This window comes from Camellia sinensis, chromosome 8 (genome assembly GCF_055761805.1).
Source record: "Camellia sinensis isolate YWXY chromosome 8, ASM5576180v1, whole genome shotgun sequence".
Lineage (NCBI taxonomy): Eukaryota > Viridiplantae > Streptophyta > Magnoliopsida > Ericales > Theaceae > Camellia > Camellia sinensis.
The window spans coordinates 126,364,963-126,389,436 of record NC_138968.1 but is presented as its reverse complement, the minus strand read 5'-3'; the positions used below and the strand labels follow the sequence as shown (position 1 = coordinate 126,389,436).

The following is a 24,474-nucleotide window of genomic DNA, read 5'->3' as shown; positions in this document are numbered from 1 at the left end:
TTTAACCAACTTTTTAAAACAACTTTTATCTTTTTATAAATTTTAGTTAAAAAAAAAAAATCTCCCAAACTCAAGTTGCGAAACATCGCCATTCGAATAATTGAGTTGAGAAAAGGTGAGACGAGAAATGTTTGGGATCCTTTTTTTTTTTTGGATTTCATGACCTCTAATTTGATATTGATCCTTGATGTGTGTGTAAAGTCCACTTATATATATATATATATATATATATAGACCCCACATTATTTGGGAACTTGGTTTTTGAGTTTTTTTTTGTTTTTGTTTTTACTACAAGACAAATGTTTTAAAAAATAAAAAAAAAACAAATCCAAACAAACTATCACATCAAATCTCATAATCATTTCACTTTTTTCTCTCATAAACATCACATCCAACCACAAAAAAACCTAACTATTTTTTCTAAATACAAATTCTTTTTTCTCTAATAATATCATACAACTAAAAAAACTTATAAAAAAACTCACTTCCCAAACATCCACTATAAGTAATTAGGATAAGAATGGGAGTTGTAGGGAACCTGGGTGTGAGGTGTCTATCATAGGGGTGGACGTGGGTCGATTGCGGCCGCGGAACCTCAAATCCGCCATTCATTTGCCAGATTGGCGAATTGGATAAAATCAATTCGCATCCGTTCGCTAATCTGGCAGATGTGGATTGAGCAGATTGGCGGATGGATGCGAATCAGTTTGGCGGTTTAAAATTTTATAAATTTTCAATATAATTCAACTTGTGCACTTCCAAAAAAAAAATAAAAAAAGTATTACAGTCAATGACTTAAAAAATAATACAATCATTGTATGCTTCATCCACATATTACAATTACAACATACTCCATCTACACAAAGTATTATAATTTATAGTTTTTAAAATATAAAAACAATTCAAACCACCAAAATAATGAATAGAGTAGTAGAGATTGTATGTCTCTGCATTGTTACATCTATATCTATTTATGAAAACAAAAACTAACCGACGTATATCATTTATTTATTTATTATTTTTACAGTTAAATTTAAAAACAAAAAAATATAGATAAATAATATATTTATTTTTTTCAATTCAAAAAATATGTTTAAGTTGAAAACTCTTTTTCAACATAATATATTTAACAGAATATTTAAACTCTTTTTCAATTGAAAACACAAATAGAATATCTAAACAACTGAAAATATAAAGTTTTGCAAATAACAAGGGGTGCTCACGATTTGACGATTTGATTACGGTCAAAAGAATCTCAAATCAATCATCCGTTCAAAATTTGACAAATTAAAAAAAATCAAGCCGAATTAAAAAAAATCAAACCGTAATTATCTATTTGTCATCACATACCTATCTAAAATACGAGTAATCGATTCGATTCGATTCGATTCGATGGGATTGAACGGATATATCTCCTCCACACCCCTATCACAATTGGAAGTGAGACCTTATACCGCAAGGGCTTAGCAAGTGGGCTAAACAAAATCCGAAATCACGCACCACACATGGAGAAGTACTGAACTCAACACAACCACCAAGGCAGCAACTTGAGTAATTGTAATTGATATCATATCTTTGTCTTTCCCAATTTTTCAATCTCAATCTTTACAGCAACTTTCTCAAACTCACACATACATACATACACCTAGAGAGAAAGAGAGAGAGAGAGAGAGAATGTTGTTTCAGGTGGGAGGACAAGGGACTCGTCCCACCTTCTTCGAGATGGCAGCTGCTCAGCAGCTCCCTTCCAGTCTCAGAGCCGCCCTCACCTACTCTATCGGTGTAATAATCCCCCTTTCCATTTCAATCTCACTCATTTCTATTCAGACAAAAAATTACTCAATTTAGGGTTCAATTTTGTAATTGATTGTAGGTTTTGGCTCTGCGAAGACCCTTTCTCCATAAAGTGTTGGACTACGAAGATGAGTTCTTTGCCTTGCTCATGCTCGTTCTTGAAACTCACAGCTTACGTACTACAGGTTTTCTCTATTTCTATTGTATTCACCACCAACTCTTTTCAAACTTTGTCTCACTATTTTCTCTATTCTTTAACTCCTAACAATTTTCAAATTCAACCCATCTTTCTCATTCATCCAATCGTCCAAAAATTTACATGTGAAGGTTGATTCATACTTTAGCATATAAAGAAGTTAGTGACTTAGGCCATGTTTGGTAGAATTTTGCAATTAAAGCTTTTTTGTTATTAGGGTTATGAGGGAAAAAAAGAAAAGAAGGGGGGGGCTTAAAACATCAAGTTCTTAAAATTTCACAGCTTTCAAAATGGATTTTCGAAAATATGCTGAAAGGCTGTTAGTTTCTGATGAGGGAAGGAAATGTTATAAAAACTTGTTTAGAGAAGGATGTGGTTGGAGTAAAGTACTTAATTAATATAAAGCCTGCACGACCTAATGGCCTGTAATTGAGTCTTATCAAATTGCTGTTTTGAAACAAATTGATGATGGTTGAGGATAAATGTTCTCTTTGCATGCTTTAAGTACTGCCTTGGAGACACCAACACACAACACTCTGACTGACAGTTTTTAAAAAAAGTGTAGGGCATGACTTGTCCAGGACACACAAAATATATGGTTTTATATATTTATTATATGTTATATATATATGAATATTTCACTAAAAAATAATGCAAAAAATGCAGCATAAGACTAATTCCTAAAGTCTACATACAAGAGCAGGGATTAATAAGTGAAAATTTACATAATTTTTCTTTTATTATTGGATCTCAAGTTATTTTCTTTAAACTTGTAATGTGCTTCATGTGTATCTAAGCGATTGGCACTTGTATATCCCAAGTGTTTGAAGCTTGTCCTGGTATACGGACACATTTGGACGTTTGTTCAACATGTGTCAAGAAATGTCCAACAAGTATCAATGTTTGACACAGACACGTTACCTTCATGGAAGTGCGTGCTTCTTAACATGCTGCTGGTGCTAGCTGATTACAAATGATAAGGAGTGGCATTCCACTTTAGCCAGTTACTAGTTTCGCTTCCAAAGGTTGTCAAACTAGATGCCCATTTAACAAATATGGTGTGGATTATTTCAATTTGTCAATATGTTTATATGAGAATCAGAATGCTTTCCTTCTTGAAGCCCCAATGTCATCTCTAGAGATACACTCATATGTTTACTTTAAATCAATAAAGACCATGTGAAGGCTGTATGCCATCTGACTTTTAAATCCTTCATCAATGCAAGTGGTCGTCACACAGTTAATTTTTCAACTTTCAACCGCTCCTCTCTCTGCCTCGACTCAGTCTTTCGATGTGTCCATCAACAACTCTGATCTGACAGGTTTGTCTTCATAGTTGTGACCGTCATCAACTACTTTGAGAAAAGTCAAATTCATTGCTATCTTTCTCCTTATAGATCGTTAATAATGCCAACCACCTTGGTAGTCCTCCATTTCCAACAAAACTGAATCTTAAACTTCTTGCTTGTAGACAAATGCACTATCTTCACATCCTGATATACATACATACATATATATATATATATTTTAAATTTATGTTCATTTTTGCTATTCAAAATCAATTCATTAACATGTTGTCTCATCTAACTGTCATAACACTTCTCAATGTTATCAAAGGCGCACCATGGCGCATGCCTAGGCGCAAGGTGCACCTGAGCTGCCTCCTGAGACGAGACAACTTTAATAAAGTGCTGTCAAGGCTTGAGGTTCGCTCGTCTTTGAATTGTGTCCGATTTGTTAAATATATGATATCAACCCTTCAATCCAGTGAAGCCCATTATGATTTCATGTGTTGGCACATCTTATCAAAGCCCCCAAATAAACAAAGATCCTCATCCCTAGTCAACAAATTAAAACTGCAAGCCAAAACTTTTATATTTTGACTCTCTCTCACACACACACACATACATAGATGATAATCTGTGGGGCTTGCTTACTTTGGTGAAATATTTACTAATGCGTCTTCAAACGGAAGATGTTACTGAGTTGGCATCGATTAAAACACTTAGCGTCAATTTAACACAAGGCAGTATACTATTGGCCATAAGCATGACTTGCAAGGTTACAGTTAGAACTATATTGCACACTATCCTCAATTCTTCTTCATTACCGGTCTGCTATTTTCTTGACCCTCCATTTTCTGAACACCACCCACCCTCCCCAACCCAAACAATTGGAGCAATAAAAAAAAGGAAGAAAGAAGAAAGAGTTGTCATGCTGGCCACCACTATCAGCTTTCCTATTTCCCAAGGACATGTTTCTTATGCAAGTTTGTTAAACCAGGTCTAGTTTTGAGGTCTTTTAACAGGAAATTTACTGGTTTTGATACTTTTTGGCTAATTTATTGTGTTGTGTACTCACAGATGCTTCTTTTGCTGAATCTTTATATGGCTTGCGAAGGAGAGCAGTTAAAATAAGAGTGAAAAAGGATAATCCTCGTTCAGACGTGGGTGACAGGATTCATCACTCAGGGTTGGAGAAGCACCAAAAAGTTCTCTCAGTTGTTTTTATGGTACAAAATTCCACTTCTATTATTCAACTATGAATTTGCAATGAGAATCTGAATTTGGCTTCATGACTTGGTATAAGAATCCTTGTGTTTGTATTGTGAGGAAACCTTTTTCTATCCAACAAAGAGGATTCAGAATCATAAACTTTTAAGCAGAAACTACTAGTTAGCAGGAAAGCTGTGTATGAATTAGTTGAAGTTCATGCATTGCTGATTTATTGATAAAGTTTTGTTTGTTTCATTGCTGTATTTTTACCGTGCCAGTATTCATCTAATTACATATGGAAATGATACAATTCTTGGCTACTTTTATGGCCAATTTGTACCTTTGAAATATTTCGTCACAGGTACAGCCATATAGAGTTGCACTTTTGTACTAGCTGTTGTGCCGAAGGTGCATGTTGTGAAGCTTTACATACACTTGAAAACAAGTTAGGCTCTGGAAGTGTCTGCTAGTGGAGTGAAATAATTTCTTCTGTGTGATTTTAGTAGAGGTTTTGAAACTTTTATGCTTGCCTTAGAGTTTTTGGTGAACTAGAAAACATTTTTCTTTGTTATTATCCAAGTATATCACTTGTTGATCACCATTCCATTGTATCATGTTGTATATATTTATATATGCAAACATAATTTGTCTATATATTTGTATTATTTTATATTGTAGGGATTCACAAACAATTCTGGGAGATGATTTAAGATTAACATATGTATAAGCTTTGAGATTTTATTTTTCTTGATCCATTTAAAGTGTATCCTTCTTCTTCTTTAAGATGTTGAACGCCCTTTTTGATCCCACAGTGCTCTCCAAGAAATTATTATTTGTGGTCAACTACTTGAATCCTCCCTTTGTGTGTGTGTGTAAGTTTTAGGCTTGTTCGGAGAGAAATAGTGAAACAATTTTTCTGTTACTCTAACTGAGAGTACAAGAGTTTACAGATAATAGCAGTGATACTGTAAACCCCCAGTGAAAGTTTGAAAAATTGTTTAACGTGTCAGTATTTTTTGTAGTGAAAGAGTTTGTCATGTTAGTGGCTCAGGTAGCTATGCATAGCTAAGTGTTATCAGCAGTTTTAAAAATCATTTATTTCCTCAAGGAGTTCTCCTTCTCTTCTAATGCTATAGCTGGACAAAAGGGTAATAACTTGTGAATTACATATATTTTTGTAGGTTGTATTGCCATATTTTAAGTCAAAATTGCATTCCATCTATAATAAAGAAAGGGAAACTAGACTTCGAACTAGTTTGTGGGGAGATGGTGATGAAAGGTTTGATGATGCTGACTATCTTGATGGAAGTGGTAATTCTTTTGTTTCCACAAGTCGTTCAGATGTAGAAGCATCAGTGGCGACACATTTGAAGAAAAGGATTCAGAAGATTGTAGGTGCTTGCTACCCATGGCTACATGCCGGAAACGAAGGTTCATTCAACTTAAATTTGTCTCTGGCCTTTTTTCTTCAGAAAAACAACACTTATTTTTGGAGTTCATACCCGTGTACTTACCAGTGGCTTGATTAAATTTAATGATTCACAATTTAAATTTAATTCTTAGAACTTTGTTCCTGTTTTTAATAAAATTTACATCTAATCAAAATGTACAGTTTTGTTTCTTCTTTGTTTGCATTTTAATATTTCTTCGTGTCCTACATCTGCTGTATAAACATATAAATTTTTATTGTAGAGCGCAAATTGTTCTAAAGAATTTGATTGATGTCTCCCAATTAGGGGTGCCAAATTTTGATGTGTCCTGCCAACCCCTCCAAACCTAACCCTTATTTTTTAGGGTTTGGGTTGTGATTGTCCGCCCATTTAAATAAATGGGTCCAGTTTAAGTTTGAGTTTCCTAACCAGTTTATAAATGCGTTTGGGTTGACCCTAATTGACTTGACTATTCATTGTACTATGATATATTGATATTTAAATAAAGATCAATGATTTTCATAGCATTAAGTTCTTATAATTAATTTGTATTGTATTTAGTATATTTTTTTAGGGAGCTTTTTTGATAAATTCACTTTTTAAGAGTTTTATTCCATCCAACCCATATTCTTTTTGACTATTCCATTAGGTCCTATTTGAAATAAGAAGACCAAAATACCATTTTCATCTACTTATGTTCCATTTCGTTCACATTATTTTCTTATGTTTCAATAAGTCCTATGGGTGACATAATTACCAAAATAACCCTAATGTGAATGTTCACACCGTCAATGTGAATGTTCATATCGTCAATGTGTAGGGGCCCGGCCCATGTCGATCCTTGTGGGTGTCCGGAAAAATTCGAGTCGGGCCGGGGCGGGCCCGGCCCATTGACAATGTGAATATTCACATTGACATGTTAACATTCACATTAATAGGAGTGTAAAATTGACCCGCGTCTCGTGGCGGCGCGAAACCCGCCCGCGGCCCATGGGCAGCCCGAGGCGGGCCCGGTCCGGCCCGTTGATAATGTGAATATTCACATTGACATGTTAACATTCACATTAATAAGAGTATAAAATTGGCCTGCCGCCCATGGGCGGCCAAAAGCCAGCCCACGGCTCTGGGCGGGTCCGGCCCGACCCGTTAACAATGTGAATATTCACATTAATAGGAGTGTAAAATTAGCCCACGCCTCGTGGCTGCCCAAAATCCGCACACGGCCCGTGGGCGGACCCTGCCCGGCTTGGCCTGTTGACAATGTGAATATTCACATTGACATGTTAATATTCACATTGATAAGAGTATAAAATTGGCCAGCGGCCCAGGGCGGGCCCGACCCGGCCCGTTGACAATGTAAATATTCGCATTGACATGTTTTAACATTCACATTGATAGGAGTGTAAAATTAGCCCGTGTCTCGTGGCTACCCAAAACCCGCCTACGGCTCGTGGGCGGCCCGGGGCGGGCCTGGCCATTTTTTTTGAATTCTTTTTAATTTTTTCTATCAAAATTTTATTATTTTTCACAAAAAAAGACACTAGGCCTCGGCGCGGGCCGGGCCGGGCCTCGGACCGAGCCTTGAATGGGCCTTAACGGGGCCGATGGGCCGGGCCGGGCCGTGCTGGGCTGGGCTTCAAAGTGATGTCCCAGGCCCTAGGCTCGAGCCTAGGGTCTCGGACTAGGCTCGAGCCTGGGCCCAAACGAGCCTTTCCCGGGTCGGGCCGGGCCAGCCCAAAAAATTAGGCCCAGGCCCTAGCCCTGGCACAAGGGTATTCGGGCTTTGGACGGGCCGATGGATCGAGACTCAGGTCGGGCCGGTAGGCCTGGGCCTAACCTCGAGCTTAGGTCGGGCTTGGCCATTTTTTTTAAATTTTTTCTACCAAAATTTTATTATTTTTCACAAAAAAATACATTGCGTTTCGGGCGGGCTGGGTCTCGGACTGAGCCTTGAATGGGCCTTAAGCGGGCTGATAGGCCGGGCTGAGTTTCAAAGTGATGACCTAGGCCCTAACCTAGGGTCTCGGACATGCTCGGGCCTGGACCGAAACGAGCCTGCCCCGGGCCGTGGGCGAGCTTTGGGCAGCCCACAGGCTGTGGGCCAATTCTATATTCCTATCAATGTGCATTTTAACATGTCAATGTGAATATTCACATTGTCAACGAGCCGGGCCGGGCCGGGCCTACCCCGAGCGGTGGGCAAGTTTCGGGCAGCGGGCAAATTTTACACTCCTATCAATGTTAATGTTAACATGTCAATGTGAATATTCACATTGTCACGGGTCGGGCCAAGCCCGCCTTGTGCTGCGGTCGGGTTTCGAGCCGCCCATGGGCTGTGGGCCAATTTTACACTATTATCAATGTGAATGTTAACATGTCAATGTGAATATTCACATTGTCAACGGGCCGGGTCGGGCCCACCCTGGGCTGCTAACCAATTTTATATTCTTATCAATGTGAATGTTAACATGTCAATGTGAATATTCACATTGTCAACAGGCTGGGCCGTCCATGGGCCGTGGGCGGGTTTCGGGCAGGCATGAGACGCGAGCGAATTTTACACTCCTATCAATGTGAATGTTAACATGTCAATGTGAATATTCACATTGTCAACGAGCCGAGCCAGGCCCACCCCGGGCGGCAGGCGGGCTTTTGGCTGTCCATGGGCCGCGGACCAATTTTATACTCTTATCAATGTGAATGTTAACATGTCAATGTGAATATTCACATTGTCAATGGGCCGGACCGGACCTGCCCCGGGCCGCCCATGGGCCGCGGGCAGGCTTCGCGCCGCCACGAGACGCGGGCTAATTTTACACTCCTATTAATGTGAATGTTAACATGTCAATGTGAATATTCACATTGTCAATGGGCCGGGCCAGTCCCGGCTCGCGGGCGGGTTTCGGGTCACCCACGGGTCAATTTTACATTCCTACCAATGTGAATTTTAAAATATGAATGTTCACATCATAAAATTGCTAACCGTTCAAAAAATATTTATAAAGGTATCAAAATTAAATATAAGGGCATAAGCAAGGTTTTAAAAAGCGGCCGCAACTGTTACGTAACGCTGTTACGTAACGGTTTTGGCGGTTACCGCCACCCGTTACGGCCGCTTTTGCAGTGTGATGGAGATTCACAGGTATGTCGGCTGTAGTGGCTGCCATAGCGGTCGTAACAGTGCCGTAACGGCTTGTTACGCACTGTTACGTAACGGTTCCAAACTGTTTCTTTCGAAAAAACACAAAAAAAACTGAAAATTGGGGAAGAGAGATAGAGAGAAGAGGGAAGATAAAGAGAGAATGGAGGAGCAAGAGATAGAGAGAGAGAAGAGGGAAGATGAAGAACATGTTATTGATTTGTTGAAACTGTAAGATTTATGCTATTCTATTCAGCTGTTATCACTAAACCATTTTGTTTGTGTGTATCTATCTATATATTGTTTGAAAATAATAATAATAATAAGTATGGTCATTATCTATTTGGCTTGGTTAAAATATATATATATATATATATATTTAGGCTTTTATTTATTCTCTTACTTTTATCATTATTTATCTTATATATAATAGTTAGTGATTGATTTTTTGTATAATATAAAGTTATTAATTATTAAAATAAAATGTAAAAAACTCAGTTTATAGTGATTTAAAAATATGAAATATATTGGATCATATTTAAAAATTTACAAAAATTTATCAATATTTATTTTTAACCCAATAAATATGATCATGGAAAAAAATATGCGTATCGGTAAGTTTTTTTCAAATTGTGTGAAAAATAAAAAAATTCACGGTTTCGGTTACCGTAACCGTTACACTACGGCCTTTACATCCCGCAACCGCAACCGCGTCACCGCCACCGTTACGGCGACTGCAACCCCTTTTCAGAACCTTAGGCATAAGTGTCCAAGAAAATAGTGTAAATCAAGAAAAATGACTTTATGGAATAAAACTATATATACATGGGACTAAATGGGTTAAAAAATTCCTTCATGGACTTCTTGGGTTAAAACACTTCTAAATGGGATTTATTAATAAAAATCCCATTTTTTTAACATGTCATGATTACTAAAAGATATTAGCACTAGTTAACCAGAGATCGAATCTCACTTTAGGGTCCTCTAATAGAGAAGGGAGAGAACAGATTTTGGGTGAGTTTTGGAGAAAGTGTAGGTGAAAAGTGATGGTTTGAGAGTTACGGGGGTATTTATACTTGGGGTCAAAAAATCATTTTTTTTTCCTGGTCAAATCGTGTGAAAAGCTAGTCTGTTCCTGACAAGACTTGAGCGATGAATCTCAATTCTCGGTATCTCTGATCTCAGATTGAGATACAACGAGTCTGCATCTAAAAGCCTAACCAAGGTCAAAAACCACAACCCCAAAGCTCAAACATGTCTCTAAACTAAGTAACATAATCCTACTAATCCCACTTTAAGTTAAAACCACCCAAACATTACCCAACATCGGATTTAATTAACTTCGTAAGAAAGAAGAACCCACACCCCTCCTGGCTATATACTGTTCATTAGATGGGGCCACTTAAACAAGAATTACCCAAGAAAACACCATTTGTATTATTTTTATAACATGCTGATGTATTTTCTTTTATAACATTATCTCTCCAGAGATTGTGTAGGAATTTTCAGGCCACCTTTCAATTTTCTCAATGATAATCTCCTATCCAATGTGCTTTAAGCTTAGCCTCTTTTTTTAACTGTGCAGGATTGTCATTTGCATATCAGTTGTTGTATCTGTTGGATGCTACTGGTTTCTATTCACTTGGATTACATGCACTTGGGATCCATGTCTGTCGAGCTACGGGGCAAGAGCTGGTATAGATTTGAAAATATATTTTTAGAAGTTTTGCAGATAATTTATCTTTCTTCAAATTTAATGCAATTATCTCTTCTGAATAAGAAAAGGAGATTTCTATATAGCATCGCATGTTTCGTGTATTCTTTCTTCAGGAACGGTGTATAAGGCAACTGTGTAATTGAGCAATTATTTCTTGACTTAAATATGCATGTTTGAGCTATTTATTGATTTTCCATGGATCATATCTCGGAGACTCGACCAATAAGATTATCCATTTATTTTCATCAAGTGCAATAATTATGGATTATATTGTGCTCTAACTGTTCTCTTTCTTTCTTTCTTTTTATTTTTATTTTTCCCCCCTTCTATTATTTAGGATGCTGTGTTAATGAAACTTGCAAATCTTTTCATTCTCTGTACTGGTTGGTTGCACTGACATCATACATTTTTTTTTTTTTCTTTTCATAGCATTTTCCTGGGGGATCTTCCTTTCTATTACAGTTACTTTGTTATCTCATTATTTGGAGGTGTCTTATTTTTAGGATAACTGGGTCATTATTTATATTTATATATTTTGAGACTTCCTATACATTATGACTTCTTTTTTGTTTATTTGTTTATTTTTTATAGTCACTAACTCTTCAAGTATTAATTTTTCGGCCTCATAATATGCCATAAGACAATCACCATGTATCACCTGTCACCAATTTTTCAAAATTTTGAGCTGGTTTGTATCAATATCAAATTATGTTTAACATGCTAGGCACATCAATCATTTAGCCCTGGGTGCTTTCTATCTTAAGCCTTTGTGTACCTGATTGAATCCATTACTTCTTTTCAAGCAATTTGTATGGACTACATTAGTGAATATAAAAGTGTATAATTACAGATATTTTTCTTGGACAGATAAAAAGTATCTTTATCATTCTATTTGTGTTATCTCATTGTTTTGAACATTATTACTTTTTGATGTCAAGGTAGATGGATACCTCTTCTAGAATTTCTAAGATAAGAAGCCGTGAACGCGAGAGGCTCCGTGGCCCTCCTTGGTTGAAGGTATGCATTGATTATTTGTAGTTTGGTTGGCTAAATAAGGCTGGTGACTTAATTTATATTTACATCTTTGTTTGCATGAAGTAATCACTAAATTATTTGATTTCTGTGTTCCATTTTATGTAAAGTTACGAAGATAACTGTAACATTTGTTCTTTCTTCATAAAAATTAGGCTTTCTATAATTTTTATGTTTGTGTCCATAAAATTCCACATGGTGGAGGAAACCACATAAAGTCAGATGCGATCTCTTCAAGGCAGGTAGTGTTCCTGCATTGAATAGCCTTAAAAACTTAGGCTGTGTTTGGTGTAGAGTTGTAATCATGATTTTCACACCCATATTTGAGTGATGTGTTTGGTTATAATTGGGAAATTTGGCCATAAACCCCTCCTTAGCTTCCTTTTCTTGTTAAAAGGACAGAAAAAAATTTAATACTTTCAAAACCCCTTTATAATTATAAAATTCTGTCTAAACAACAAAACTTGTTATTTGAATATTTTATTTGACCATTATACCTTTTCTGTCTTCCATTTCTTTTACAGCACTCTCTCTTTCTCTCTCTCTTTTCAATGGTTGTTTGTCGTCTCCATCATCTTCATCATTTATCATCGTCGCTCATTCCCACCGTCAGCCGGCAACCACCATTTTTACCGTTAAACCACCACCATCTCAGATTTGATACCTACGAACTCATATTTGAGATCAATAACTTCGGATCACCTTAGATTTGACAGAAAAATGAGAAATCGAGATATTGTAATGAAAAATTAAGAGTTTTTTTGCTTGTTTGTTTGTTCACAGATCTAAAAGGAAAATTTGACTCTGGTTCGTTCATATGTATTCTGTTTTTGTAACAGTAAAATTTTACTGTGGTTAACAACATACTAATCTGCTTAATGACAGTAAAATTTTACTCTGATTTAGAGTAAAATTTTACTCTTTTTTTTTTTAATTTAAATTACAAAGTAAAATTTTACTCCGAGAGTAAAGCTTATTATAATTCAAAGAAAAATTTTACTTTAAAACAAGTTGCGATAATAGCGTTACAAAAGAGTTTTGTGTCTTGAACCAGAGTAAAATTTTACTGTTGAAAGAACAAAAAATCGTGAGAAGAAGAAAGAGAGATAGAGAGATAGAGAGACAGAGTTCGAAAACAGAGGATCAAGAGAAGAAGATGAAGATGAAAAAGAGAGAGAGAGAGAGAGTGAAGGATCTTAGATTTGAGGTTTGCGAACCGTCGCAAATCGTCATTTTTCCCCTGATGACAATTATGAATGAGCTCAAATTTGAAATTGTGGATGCAACAAATAATGGTGGTGATGAAGACGGTAGAGAAAGAGTTTCATGGTGAGCGGCGGTGGTGCCGATGGAGAGCACCGATGGCACCGATGAAGAGAATAGTGATAAGTGCGAGACAGAGAGAAGAGAGATTGAGATGAGAGAGAGTGATTACAAGTTGATATACACACACACACACACATATAAGGGTATTATAGTAAAAGAAATAAATTTTAAAATACTAGGGGATTTTGAAAGGATCTATATAATTCTTATCCTTTTGAAGGACAAATTAGACACTGAGAGGTTTACACCAAATCCCCCAATATAATTCTCAAAAATTAATTCTACACCCACGTTTGAAAACTCTTCCTAGAATATGGGTGGCAGACAGAGTACTTGAGTTTTGAATTTCGAAATTTAGCCTACCCGGTCATCCGCTGGGACATCCTCCGGGGCAGTTTTTGAATTTTTGGGGTTACTCAGTCGTCCTCCAGGATATCCGGCCGGTTGAACGAAACAATGGTTTTTTTTCTTGCAGTTGTTATGTGAAATTTTTTTTAAATAAATTTATTGAATTTTAAAGAGAGTTTAGTTATGAGTTTTGAATATAATTTTTAATAGAGTTTTGAATTGTGTGTTTGGTTATGTGTTATAAGTTTTTGAATTAAGTTTTGAAAACTCTTTTTAAAATTCATAATCAAACAACTTTTCTTATTTTAAAACTCATTTAAAAAATTCAACACTCAATTCAAAATTTAATTCAAAACTTTTTTCAAAACTTATAACCAAACAAATTTTCTCTTTTCAAATCATAATTCCAAAACTCACAAACTCAAAATACAACTCTATTATCAAATCATAATTTTAAAACTCTACCAAATGCTACCTTAATCTTCTTTTTCCATGACCCCATTTATATTCTAGTACACTAGCCCAAACCAAACTAAGCTTTCTGGTTCGACTGGTTGAACCATTTGGCTGCTTCCTCGAACCTGCCTGTTTACACCACATAATCATGTAATTAACAATTCTTTAGTAGAGTGTTCCCCACATCAATTGCATCTCATGACTCACACTTCAAGTCGCTTGCGGTTCTTACTTGACAAACTTTTGTTGCTCACCAGGATCGCATCCTGAATTTGAGGGGTAGGTGTGAAGCAAACAATGTATTTTGCTGTTTTTTCTTCTTTTCCTCTTTTAGTTTAGGGATAGTTTTGTATCTTTGTTACATTTTAGTTGTTAGGACCTTTTCTTATATTTGTAATAGTTAATTGACTTTATTTGGGGTTGGGAAGTGGGAGTGCACCCTCGTTCACAAGCTAACTTTTGGAGTTGAGTTCTATCCAAAATCGTGTCAAAGACATAACACTTAAATCTTGCATTTTTTATGGTACAATGCCATGACCATCACTGACTCATTGTGGACTTTGCCATCACCATAAAAAAATATCATATTTTGTTATGTAATTTAATGACACTACCGCCAAGTAATCAGATAATTGTGAACCATTCTCATTATGGTTGTCAGCCTTTGCTAATTCTTTACGTATTTTCCATTGATATGCTTTGTCATGGTGTTCTGTTATCAATAGTTGTAACAATTGAAATTGAGGTTATAAAGTAAATTTATGTAAAATAAACTGATGTATATTATTGATTGATCTTGATTGATATATTCTGTCTATTACAAAATGGTTCCTTATATAGATGTAGGTGTAGTGGATGGTGTGTAGTGGATGGTGATAGTGGTGTAGTGGGTTAGGTTTAGTGGAGTAGGTGAGGTGGTAGTGGTGTAGTGGGTTAGGTTTAGTGGAGTAGGTGAGGTGGTAGTGGTGGTAGGTGATGGTAAATTCTAACAGCCCCCCGCAAACTCAAGGAGGATAGAAACTAACCAACTTGAGTTTGAAGAGAGGAACAAAACAAGAAAATACATAAAAAAAGGATAGGAGACACTGTATGGTCGTGTCAGACCGTTGGTGAAGACACTGTATGGTGGTGTCATAACGTGGTAGAGGACACTGTATGGTGGTGTCAGACCGATTTAGAAGACAGTTTATGGGGTCATGTCGGACCGTTGTAGAAGACAGTTTATGGGGTCATGTCGGACCGTTGTAGCAGACAATGTTGTGACAGTTTACGGAGTCTTGCTGGACCCTTGTAAAAACTAACCGGAATCAATGTCGGGACAGTTTACAGAGTCTTGTCGGACCCATAAAAGAGCTAACCGGAATCAATGTCGGGACAGTTTACAGAGTCTTGTCGGACCCATGTAGAAACTAACCGGAATCTATGTCGGGACAGTTTACAGAGTCTTGTCGGACCCATAAAGGAGCTAACCGGAATCAATGTCGGGACAGTTTACAGAGTCTTGTCGGACCCATAAAGGAGCTAACCGGAATCAATGTCGGGACAGTTTACAGAGTCTTGTCGGACCCATAAAAAATCGCATCCTCAAAAGTTGCGCTCAATTTTTCAAAAGGCGTGCCATCAAAAGGCGTGCCCAATCCATAAAAAGGTGTGCCGGACATGATGGCGAGGCACGTGGGCGCCTTGGCTTACGTGCCCGTTTGTCGGCTGGTGGCAAGAGGCGCGCGATGCGCGTGGCTGCCTTGGCTATATAACCATGACAGAGCCTGAGCCGAGGCAGAAGCAAAAAAACTGCGAAATCCTCTGTAAAACTCTTCGTTGTGCTGAGAGAGAGAGGCTGTAACACTGGTGTGCTGAGAGAGAAACTCTGTAATACGCTGTAACACTCTGTTGCCCAGAAAAATGGCCTCGTCCTCGTCTTCCCGTGGACTGCTCACCCTCTTTCCCGACCTCAACGAGTCAACGAGAGAGAGAACTGGTGCGGTGGCACTGGAACCTCAACCAAACACCGCTGGGTATACTCCGTTGAACTTTCCGATGCGGTCTGTGGAGCAAAGAATGGCAGTGCTGTCGGATGTGGAGGCCAATCAGTATACTTTGAAGGTATGTGTGGAAAGCATGACGGCGGTCACAAACCTGTCGAACCGGCTGCAGAGTAGGACAAATGAGGTGCAGCAGTTAAACTCCCAGCTAGCTCTGCTCCAGCGCATGTATAAGGATGCGCGAACAGAGATAAGCGTGCTGAAGGCGGAAAATAAGGAGCTGAAACGGAAGGCCACCGTGATGTTCCGTTTTGGAGGGCCGCCATATGCTGCAGTGGAGGAGTATGGTGGAGTGATCGTGCCCAGTGGAGTGGGAAGCACTGAGGCAACACCGGCCAGGGCCGCCCAGGACGGAGGCAAAAAGAAGAGACCTGCAGTAGAGTAGGAAAAGAAAAATCCCACGGGGGGTGTGGTTGTTTTGTTGGTGTGTCTGTTTTTTTTTTTTTTTTTTTTTTTTTTTTTTTTTTTTTGGATGTAAAATAGTGATCGGGGTGAGTCCCGACATGAATAAAAGGAGTGGTATGCAAGTCGTCGTCGTCCAAAGTTTTTTTTTTTTTTTTTTTTTTTTGATTTATTTTTATTTTTATTTTTTTATCTCAGAATACGCAAACAATTGATGTGCAAAATGTTGGGGGAAGGACTGTTATGGGATAATAGATATTTTTATAAGAGTAACAGTTGGACGGGGTTTCCCAGAAGTTAATTTTATTTTATTTTATTGTTTTTTTTTTTTTTTTTTTTTTGTTTTAAATGTTTGTGTGCAAAGGACGTGATGGTTGGAAAGTCAAAAAGGAGAAAGAGATAAAGGAAAAAAAATAATAAAGAAATAAATAAACAAAGGAGGAGAGATGGTGTGATGTATGGCCGTGTGTGTTGGGAGTGAGTGGAGAATAAAGAAAAGAAAAGAAAGGGGTGCATGTGTGGAGAGAGAGAGAATGCCCGAGAGAGAGAGAGAGAGATTGAGTCACCCTTTGAACAGAAATGGGTCTGCAGCTAAAGCAAAGAAAAAAATAGATAAAGAAAAGAAGAAAAAAATAGATCGGCTGAGACTGCCAGTGGTATTCCGAGGCTACAATCGACAGAGCCGCCATGGCTCTTACAGCTGCTTGTTTTGATGGCACAGTCCAGTAGAATCCGGAGAGAAGGTGGTGGTGTTGATGGTGAGGAGAGAGATCTCGTCGACCTTAGGGCGACAGAGACCGAGTTGAGAGAGAGAAAGCCGCTTGTCGCAACGAGAGAGCTGGACCGATGTGTTGACGAAGAAGTCACCCCTAGCTAAGAACGCGATCCCGAAGCTGAACCCGTCGGACTTCTGGATCGTGGTGTCCGCGCACGGCGAGTACACCGAGTTCGAGTCGCTTCTCGACTCAGCCAAATACACCAGCAACGAGAGGGTTAGGGCTGCGAAGAAGATCGAGACTCGCGGAGCAGCCATTGTTGAGAGCTTCGCTGCGGTAGATGGTGGTGAAGTTGCCGGTGGAGCGGAATATGAAGTAGGAGGTGCCGGAGTTACAGTCGGAAATGTGGCCGAAGGTGAGAGAGGCTTGTGATCAAGCAAGGTATGTGTAAAAAAATTCCAGCGGGCAGCGAAGGCAAGGTTGCCGGCCGGCTGCCCGCCGGTGAGAAAAAAAAAAATACAAGCCCAAATCTTATTGCTCTGATACCATGTAAAATAAACTGATGTATATTATTGATTGATCTTGATTGATATATTCTGTCTATTACAAAATGGTTCCTTATATAGATGTAGGTGTAGTGGATGGTGTGTAGTGGATGGTGATAGTGGTGTAGTGGGTTAGGTTTAGTGGAGTAGGTGAGGTGGTAGTGGTGTAGTGGGTTAGGTTTAGTGGAGTAGGTGAGGTGGTAGTGGTGGTAGGTGATGGTAAATTCTAACAATTTATTTGACGTATGTTACATTTCAGGCAGTACAAGGAGCGTTGCTCGGATGTACGTATACAGTTCTTGACTATGCGCAAACTGGTCTAATTGCTGCTGTATTCTTCTTTAAGGTGAGTGTGCTACCTTTTTATACAGTGCACTAGCCTGATTAAGAGTACTGTATTAACAGATAACTTAAATGTTTCCGTATTGTTCTTGTTCAAGCTCAGCTTAACAAAACTGTTCACTAATTACTTGGGGTTGGCTATTTGGATCCATTTTTCTCCCATTGGTTCTATTCGAAGCCATGTATGATTCTTGATATTTGTGGTCTAGTCTTTTATGCTTGAGTGATTTGGTGACTGGTTAATGGTTGTATCTGAAAAGAAAAAAAGTGCAGCTGGGATATAAATGCTGGATTGTTCATCTCCTTCGATATTCATGGTTTCAAATTTTGACAGAGTTTGTGAGTTGCCATTTTAGTTTTTCTAATATACCCAGGCCTTTTTTTTAAAAAAAAAAAAAAAAAAAAAAAAAATCCCAGGTTGTTTCGTATGTCTTGTAATGTAACAGGTGCATTTTAGCATTCTATCTAATATTAGTGAAAAAGGATGGCACGATTATTTTCTCCTGTAATGTTCTAGAGTTTCACTTGGAAATGTTTCATTAAATTTGTCTTCATAAAGAAAACATTTCACTGAACCCTTCTCAAACTCTACCTTGACAAGAAAAAGTTATATCAGGATCAAGAAAATTTGTTGTAGTTTTGTTTATTTTGATTTGGAGTAGATTCCTAATCACATTTTTAATCATTTCCCTATTGGCGTGTATTTCTTATAGATGATGGAATGGTGGTACCAATCTGCTGAAGAGAGAATGTCAGCGCCGACTGTGTATCCTCCACCGCCTCCTCCCCCACCCCCAAAGGTGAGTTGACATATGAGGCACTTTTTCACTTTCATACACACTTTTTCACTAGCTGTGTAAAGAACAGTAAATTGAAAGCGTGGTAAATTTTTGTTGCTGTGTTACTTGAGATTAATTTATAGTTAATCATGTTTTTCCTTGTGGAACAGGTTGCCAAAGAGGGAATTCCACTGCCACCTGATAGAACAATATGCTCTTTGTGTTCGGAAAAGCGTGCAAATCCATCAGTACTTACAGTTTCGGGATTTGTGTTCTGTTATGCTTGTGTATTTAAATATGTTTCTCAGGTAAGCCTCCTGATTAATGGTACTTGTTTTTGTATTATAAATGCAGTTCTTTAGGATCTTTACTGGAAAAGATTGCAAAAGGAGCTTTGATGAAGAAAAATTATTCATTAGGATCAATGAATTCCCAAGCAGTTCTCTACTAACTCTATTCATCTCCTCTTTTTACCTTAAAATTTCGTGAAATGATTTTTTTCCTCTGATTTTAATATGAAGTTGAATAATATAACTGAACCAAGTTGAAAATATGGTGTTTGTTGTAGTCTCTACATATTACACTTCACAATTGCATAGACTTTTCATGCATATATTTAATTCTCGGGTTAATGACACTTGTCCCATGTAGTTTGACCACAATTTCACTTTAGTCCCTATGGTTTCAATTTGAACAATTTGGTCCCTACACTTTTGAGTCTAGTTTCAATTGTCATTCCGTCTAAATTGAAGGTTAAAATTAATAATTTTTGGACACTTGTCACTTTAATTCTAGTTTCAATTTGGTCCTTCCATCTATATTGGAGGTTAAAATTAATAATTTTGGAACGCTTGCCAATTTTCCAAGGTGTACATGTAGGCAAATTTAATAAAATTTTAAACCAACCAAATTGAAACTAGACTTAAAGTGCAGGGACCAAATTGTGCAAACTGAAACTATAGGGACTAAAATGAAACTTGGGTCAAAGTATAGGAGTGAAAAATGTACTTAACTCGTAATTCTCTAGTTCTCAATCATGGTCTTTGGCTGAATCCAAATTGATGAATGTGAATTGCATGCTTTGATAAGGGTTATATTTCTTGCATCTGATAATTTACCTCATATTGTTGGTGTCTCCTTCCCAAATGGAAAGTATGGTGTCTTCCCTTAAAGTTAAACAAAGGTGTTGTAAACTTCATAGGAAGGAAAGAAAAAAAAAAAAAGTTTGTTTGTCAATTGTGGCCTTGCATATAAACATTGTTGAGATCAGCTTTGACAAATGCAAAGGCGGAAGCTTTAAATTTTTATTAAGTCTGATGGCAAACATTGTTCTGTGTGTGTGTGTGTGTTTTGAAGCAGCCAAAATTTTCAGTCCGTGTTCCACTATTTCCCTGCATCATGCTCTTTTACTTAGTTTTTCAACTATATAATTGTCTCACATGTACTTTATTTCCTTGGTTTACATGGTCACAGTACAAACGATGCCCAGTTACATTAATGCCTGCAACGGTGGACCAGATTAGAAGATTATTTCATGACGTGTAGACGAACCTTTTGTTTGGGGATATACTTCATTATCTCTTGTATGGTGTATGCAGCAATCAAGTTCAATTTGAATGAGAGATTTATAATATGCTGAGAAGCAAGTTGAGGAAATCAGATTCCAAGGGAAATAATGCCCAAGAGTTTGGTCTTTTGTATCAATATTACTCGAAGCAATAGTTTTTTAATTTTTCTTTTCTTTTTGATGAGGCAAGAAAGAAATACAACATTCGAGCCATGTTATCAGATAGTACTACATGTTAGAATTGTACAATTATTTGATTGGAAGATTAACATAATGTGATGTTGGAACAGATTGTCAAATTTTGGTATTTTATTGGAAGTAGATTTGCAGCCTTTGAAATGCCTGTTACGCGTTTTTGATTAATGTGCAAGCTGTTTTATTATGGCCTTGGCTCTATCTTTCTCCGAGTAATGTGCCAGTTTGTTAAACTTTTGGATCTTTATATGTCAGGCAATATCATGCTTACTTCTTACTCTTGTTGGCTTGGATTGTAGTTTTCTAAATTTGATGCTAACAACAAAGATCATTATCCAAGTTTGTTCTATTTTATGGGCTATTTAGAAATCTTGCAATCAGGTGTTGTTTGATACAGAAAGTTCTCTCGAGATCATTTTCTTCGCCAAAACATTCACAGTAGCCTCTCAGTGTGTCTTCATTTCTCTCTCTTTTTTTTCTGTACTTTTTTTCTTTTTTTCTTTTTTTCCCCTTTATTTAATTTTTTAATTTTTTGTAAAATTACTTGCAATAAAAAATATACAATTTAAAAAAATCTCTCTTATCCTGTAAAAGTTGATCTGATTGTCGCAATAATGACACCTTTTACTAATCAACTTCGATTGGCGTAGGTGGAGTCGTCAAATGTTGTTGCAAAGTGAGAAGAACAAACAAATGCCAACAATTTTCACCTCAACATCATCATTTTCATTAATAATTCTCACCTCAACATCATCATTTTCACTAATGTTTGTTTGTTCTCATTTTGCAACAACAATTGACTCCACCAAACTTCTGTTTTGCCTGGTTCGGCAGCATTTTCTTGGATTCATTCAGATGGAATCTCTACCTTTTTACTTTGATAGTGATTTAACCTATTTTATTTGATGTCTATTAAATTAAAAAGTATATCTACTTTGTTATGAAGGATATGAAACTTAGATGAACACTCCTACTAATATTTATTATCAGTGAGTATCTTTTCTTTACCAAATCATTTAAATAAAATATTTTTTTAATTTAAAAAATCTTTTGATGGAACACCAAAATGATATTCCCACTACACAAATTAGTATGGATGATATAACCACTGCCCCCAAAGAAAATGGAATATGATACTACTTAATATCATTATTTGTATTTCTACTGCACCAATGAAAAAATGAAATCACATTCATATACTAAACAAAAACACAATCCAAAACGGCACAATAAATATTATTCTCAAACCATATGACATAATGCTGTCTGCTAAACTTGAGCAATACCTCTGTCCAAAGCTCCCTCTTCCAACCTTGTCTCTAATGTAGAATGCCACTTCACTCTTTTGTTCTTCTGCACAACAGTAACACCCCCCCCCCCCCCCCCCCAAAAAAAAAAAATCAAAAATCAAAAAATAAAAAATAAAAAATAAAAAAAACCTTCATTAACTACCTCACATGGACTTCACTAGTATTGACCAGTTGACATGATATATCTTTTCACTTATTATTGTCATAATATAAATGTGAAACTCAAAAAGTCACTTTGTGCTCGGCCTAAGAAGCAAGTCTTTGAGTCCAACTTCTTATTGACCCAAAGCAGTGAAGCCCACAACTTTCAATGGCGTGAATCAATATAGTTTTTAGACGGAGAAACTACTGTTTTGAATCAATCACAAGTTGCTTTCTGGTGTGAAAAAAAATCATCTTGCAAGTGTTTGGCAGACTATCAAATTTTTGTCCAACTTTTTATCACATGAAAAATAGTAAACACCATGTCAACTCCGCCTCGTCCTATACCCGTTACATGAAATACTTTCCCCGCATTGACTACTGCCAAAGAGACAAATCCAAAAATTATACAAGTACCTCTCTGTACTTGCTTGTGGTGCTAGGCATTCCTTTACGAGATGACCCTGAGTCTGAGCCAATGCCCTGTCCTGTATGTTTCCAGTAACTCCCAACAGTGCCAATAATGGGTATCTCATCTGGACTCCGGCTAGGTGATCGCCTCGGAGATGAAGAGGCCGACAACTTCTTGAGATCCTCAACAGTTAATGCTCCTAAAATGGGCCTATCTTCATTACATCTTGATGAATTTGCTCTATCTGGTGAATTCCCAACAGAGTTAAAAGGACTACTTTTAGTCATAGGTGTTGTTTCAGATTCAACTAACCAACTTGACAGACTAGTATCCACTGCAATTTCATTGAACTCTTGCTTTGCTCTATTGGATCGTCGTTGAGAACCGTGCTTCGAGGACTTGAAACTAGGCTCTTCACTCAAGGGTATGCTTAGTTCTTGCTCCGAATCAATATTTTCCTTTTCTTGACCCTTTAATGGTGTGAATGCCCTCTTCGCTTTAGCTGCTTTCCATTGAGAAAGATTCTCAATTGGATTCAACACGGATTCTCTAGAATCGGATGACTTCAAACTAGGCTCTTTACTAAAGGGTATACTTATTTCTTGCTCCAAATTGATGTTCTCTTTTTCTCGATCTTTTAATGGTGTGAATGCCCTCTTTGCTTTGTCTGCTTTCCATCGAGCAAGATTCCCAATTGGATTCAACGCAGACTCTCTAGAAATCTGATTTGACCCGGTTGTGACGGGGATTGTTATCGGACTATTGACCTCCTTTTCATCAATTTCTGATGCAGAGACTTGTTTTCTGGATCCTATGGATAAAGAAAACAATGACTCAGAAGAGTCTTGTTCCTGAGCCAATGCATCATGATCATTGATGTCATCTGAATCAGTAGTTTCTACCAATTCCATGTCTTCAGATTGATCATCATCAATGGTTGTGAAATTGTGGTATCTATGGCTTGGAGGATAAGAGAATACACTTGACATACTAGAATCTGATAGGCTCTGCCTTTCATTCTGTGTTTCCTCTTTGTTTTCCCTCTCTTTTTCTTTACCTTTCTCGCATTCCACTGAACAGTTTTGGATCTTTTGGGCAGAGGACTCCTCATAGGTCTTGACATTCAAATCAAATGTAACTTTCTTTCTGATAATTCCATCAAAAAAACGAAGGAAAGTAAAATTCAAAGAGTCATCACTTTGGTTAAGTGTTTGTCAAATTGTTTCCAAAAACACGAAAAATGAAGACAAAAACAAAAAACAAAAACATGTGTAGATAAATTTGATAGCTTACTTTGAATCTGTGATGATGGGTTCAGTGTTCTTTTTGACTTCTTGCTTTGTGGGCTTGGTGGGTTGAAGAGGAGTTTGAGAAGTCCCATATCCCTGTAACAAATTTTGGGTAAAGAAAAGAAGAGAAAAAACAGAAGATGAAGTCATGAATTTATAAGATTGGAGTTTGAGAGCTCACTTGATGATCTCCAGAGTGAATTATAGCCTGCTTTTTCCTAGATTTTCGATGTTTGGAAGAACCAAAACAAGGGAGAAAGCAGCAGCCCATTGCTAGCCACTTTTGGGTTGTATAAAGTGGGTTTTTTTTCTTCCTAGGATTAGAACAAAAGCGGCTGCTTTACAAAGTCCAGAGAGAGAGAGAGAGAGATGGACACAACGGTCATCTGGAACATATGGAGATTTGAAAAATATGACCGTTGGTGTAGGCTTTTGAGCCACAGTAAAATATGACGAATGATAAGAGTGAATCTAGTTGGTTTTATTATCATCTTAATTTTTTTTTTTTTTTTAAGAGATTGGGTTAATCCTAACGTACTAATTAAATTCAGAACACAACTTTAAACTTCTTTTTTCATTTATAAAAGTCGTGGACACACCACTCTACTAAACTATTATCAATTTTTAAAAAAAAATGTCATATCAGTTTCTTTGCACCGACAAAGTAAAAAATAATTTTTTTATGAGAATTTTTTTTAAGGTTCCTGATATTAAAATTTTATAGCGTAGAAGATATTAAATATTTTCATAATGTTTAAAGTCCCTCGCACATCGATCCAGAGAAATTTCAATCTCTAGAGA

The 24,474-nt window shown here is 37.2% G+C and overlaps 2 protein-coding genes across 3 annotated transcripts; one reads left to right on the top strand and one right to left on the bottom strand.

Annotated features, from left to right (window-relative positions):
* The first annotated feature begins 264 nt into the window (after nucleotides 1-264).
* PEX12 (peroxin-12) lies at nucleotides 265-20,665 on the top strand. Of its 2 annotated transcripts, XM_028246223.2 has the most exons (11): nucleotides 1,436-1,782; nucleotides 1,874-1,979; nucleotides 3,217-3,312; nucleotides 4,354-4,502; nucleotides 5,667-5,916; nucleotides 10,640-10,749; nucleotides 11,714-11,788; nucleotides 17,898-17,984; nucleotides 18,694-18,780; nucleotides 18,930-19,067; nucleotides 20,233-20,665. In XM_028246223.2, the coding sequence occupies exons 1-11, from the start codon at nucleotides 1,675-1,677 to the stop codon at nucleotides 20,302-20,304; spliced, it is 1,278 nt and encodes a 425-aa protein (XP_028102024.2). In that variant the 5' UTR covers nucleotides 1,436-1,674; the 3' UTR covers nucleotides 20,305-20,665. The 2 variants fall into 2 exon arrangements, with proteins under 2 accessions (XP_028102033.1, XP_028102024.2); XM_028246232.2 differs by lacking the exon at nucleotides 3,217-3,312 and having other exon boundaries at nucleotides 265-1,782.
* On the bottom strand, nucleotides 12,414-24,042 carry LOC114301273 (uncharacterized). Its single transcript, XM_028246209.2, has 5 exons — nucleotides 23,855-24,042; nucleotides 23,678-23,769; nucleotides 22,390-23,530; nucleotides 21,808-21,874; nucleotides 12,414-12,467 (listed from the first exon to the last, which is right to left on the bottom strand). Exons 1-5 carry the CDS (start codon nucleotides 23,942-23,944, stop codon nucleotides 12,439-12,441), a joined length of 1,419 nt encoding a protein of 472 aa, XP_028102010.2. The 5' UTR covers nucleotides 23,945-24,042; the 3' UTR covers nucleotides 12,414-12,438.
* Between the last annotated feature and the right edge of the window lie 432 nt (nucleotides 24,043-24,474).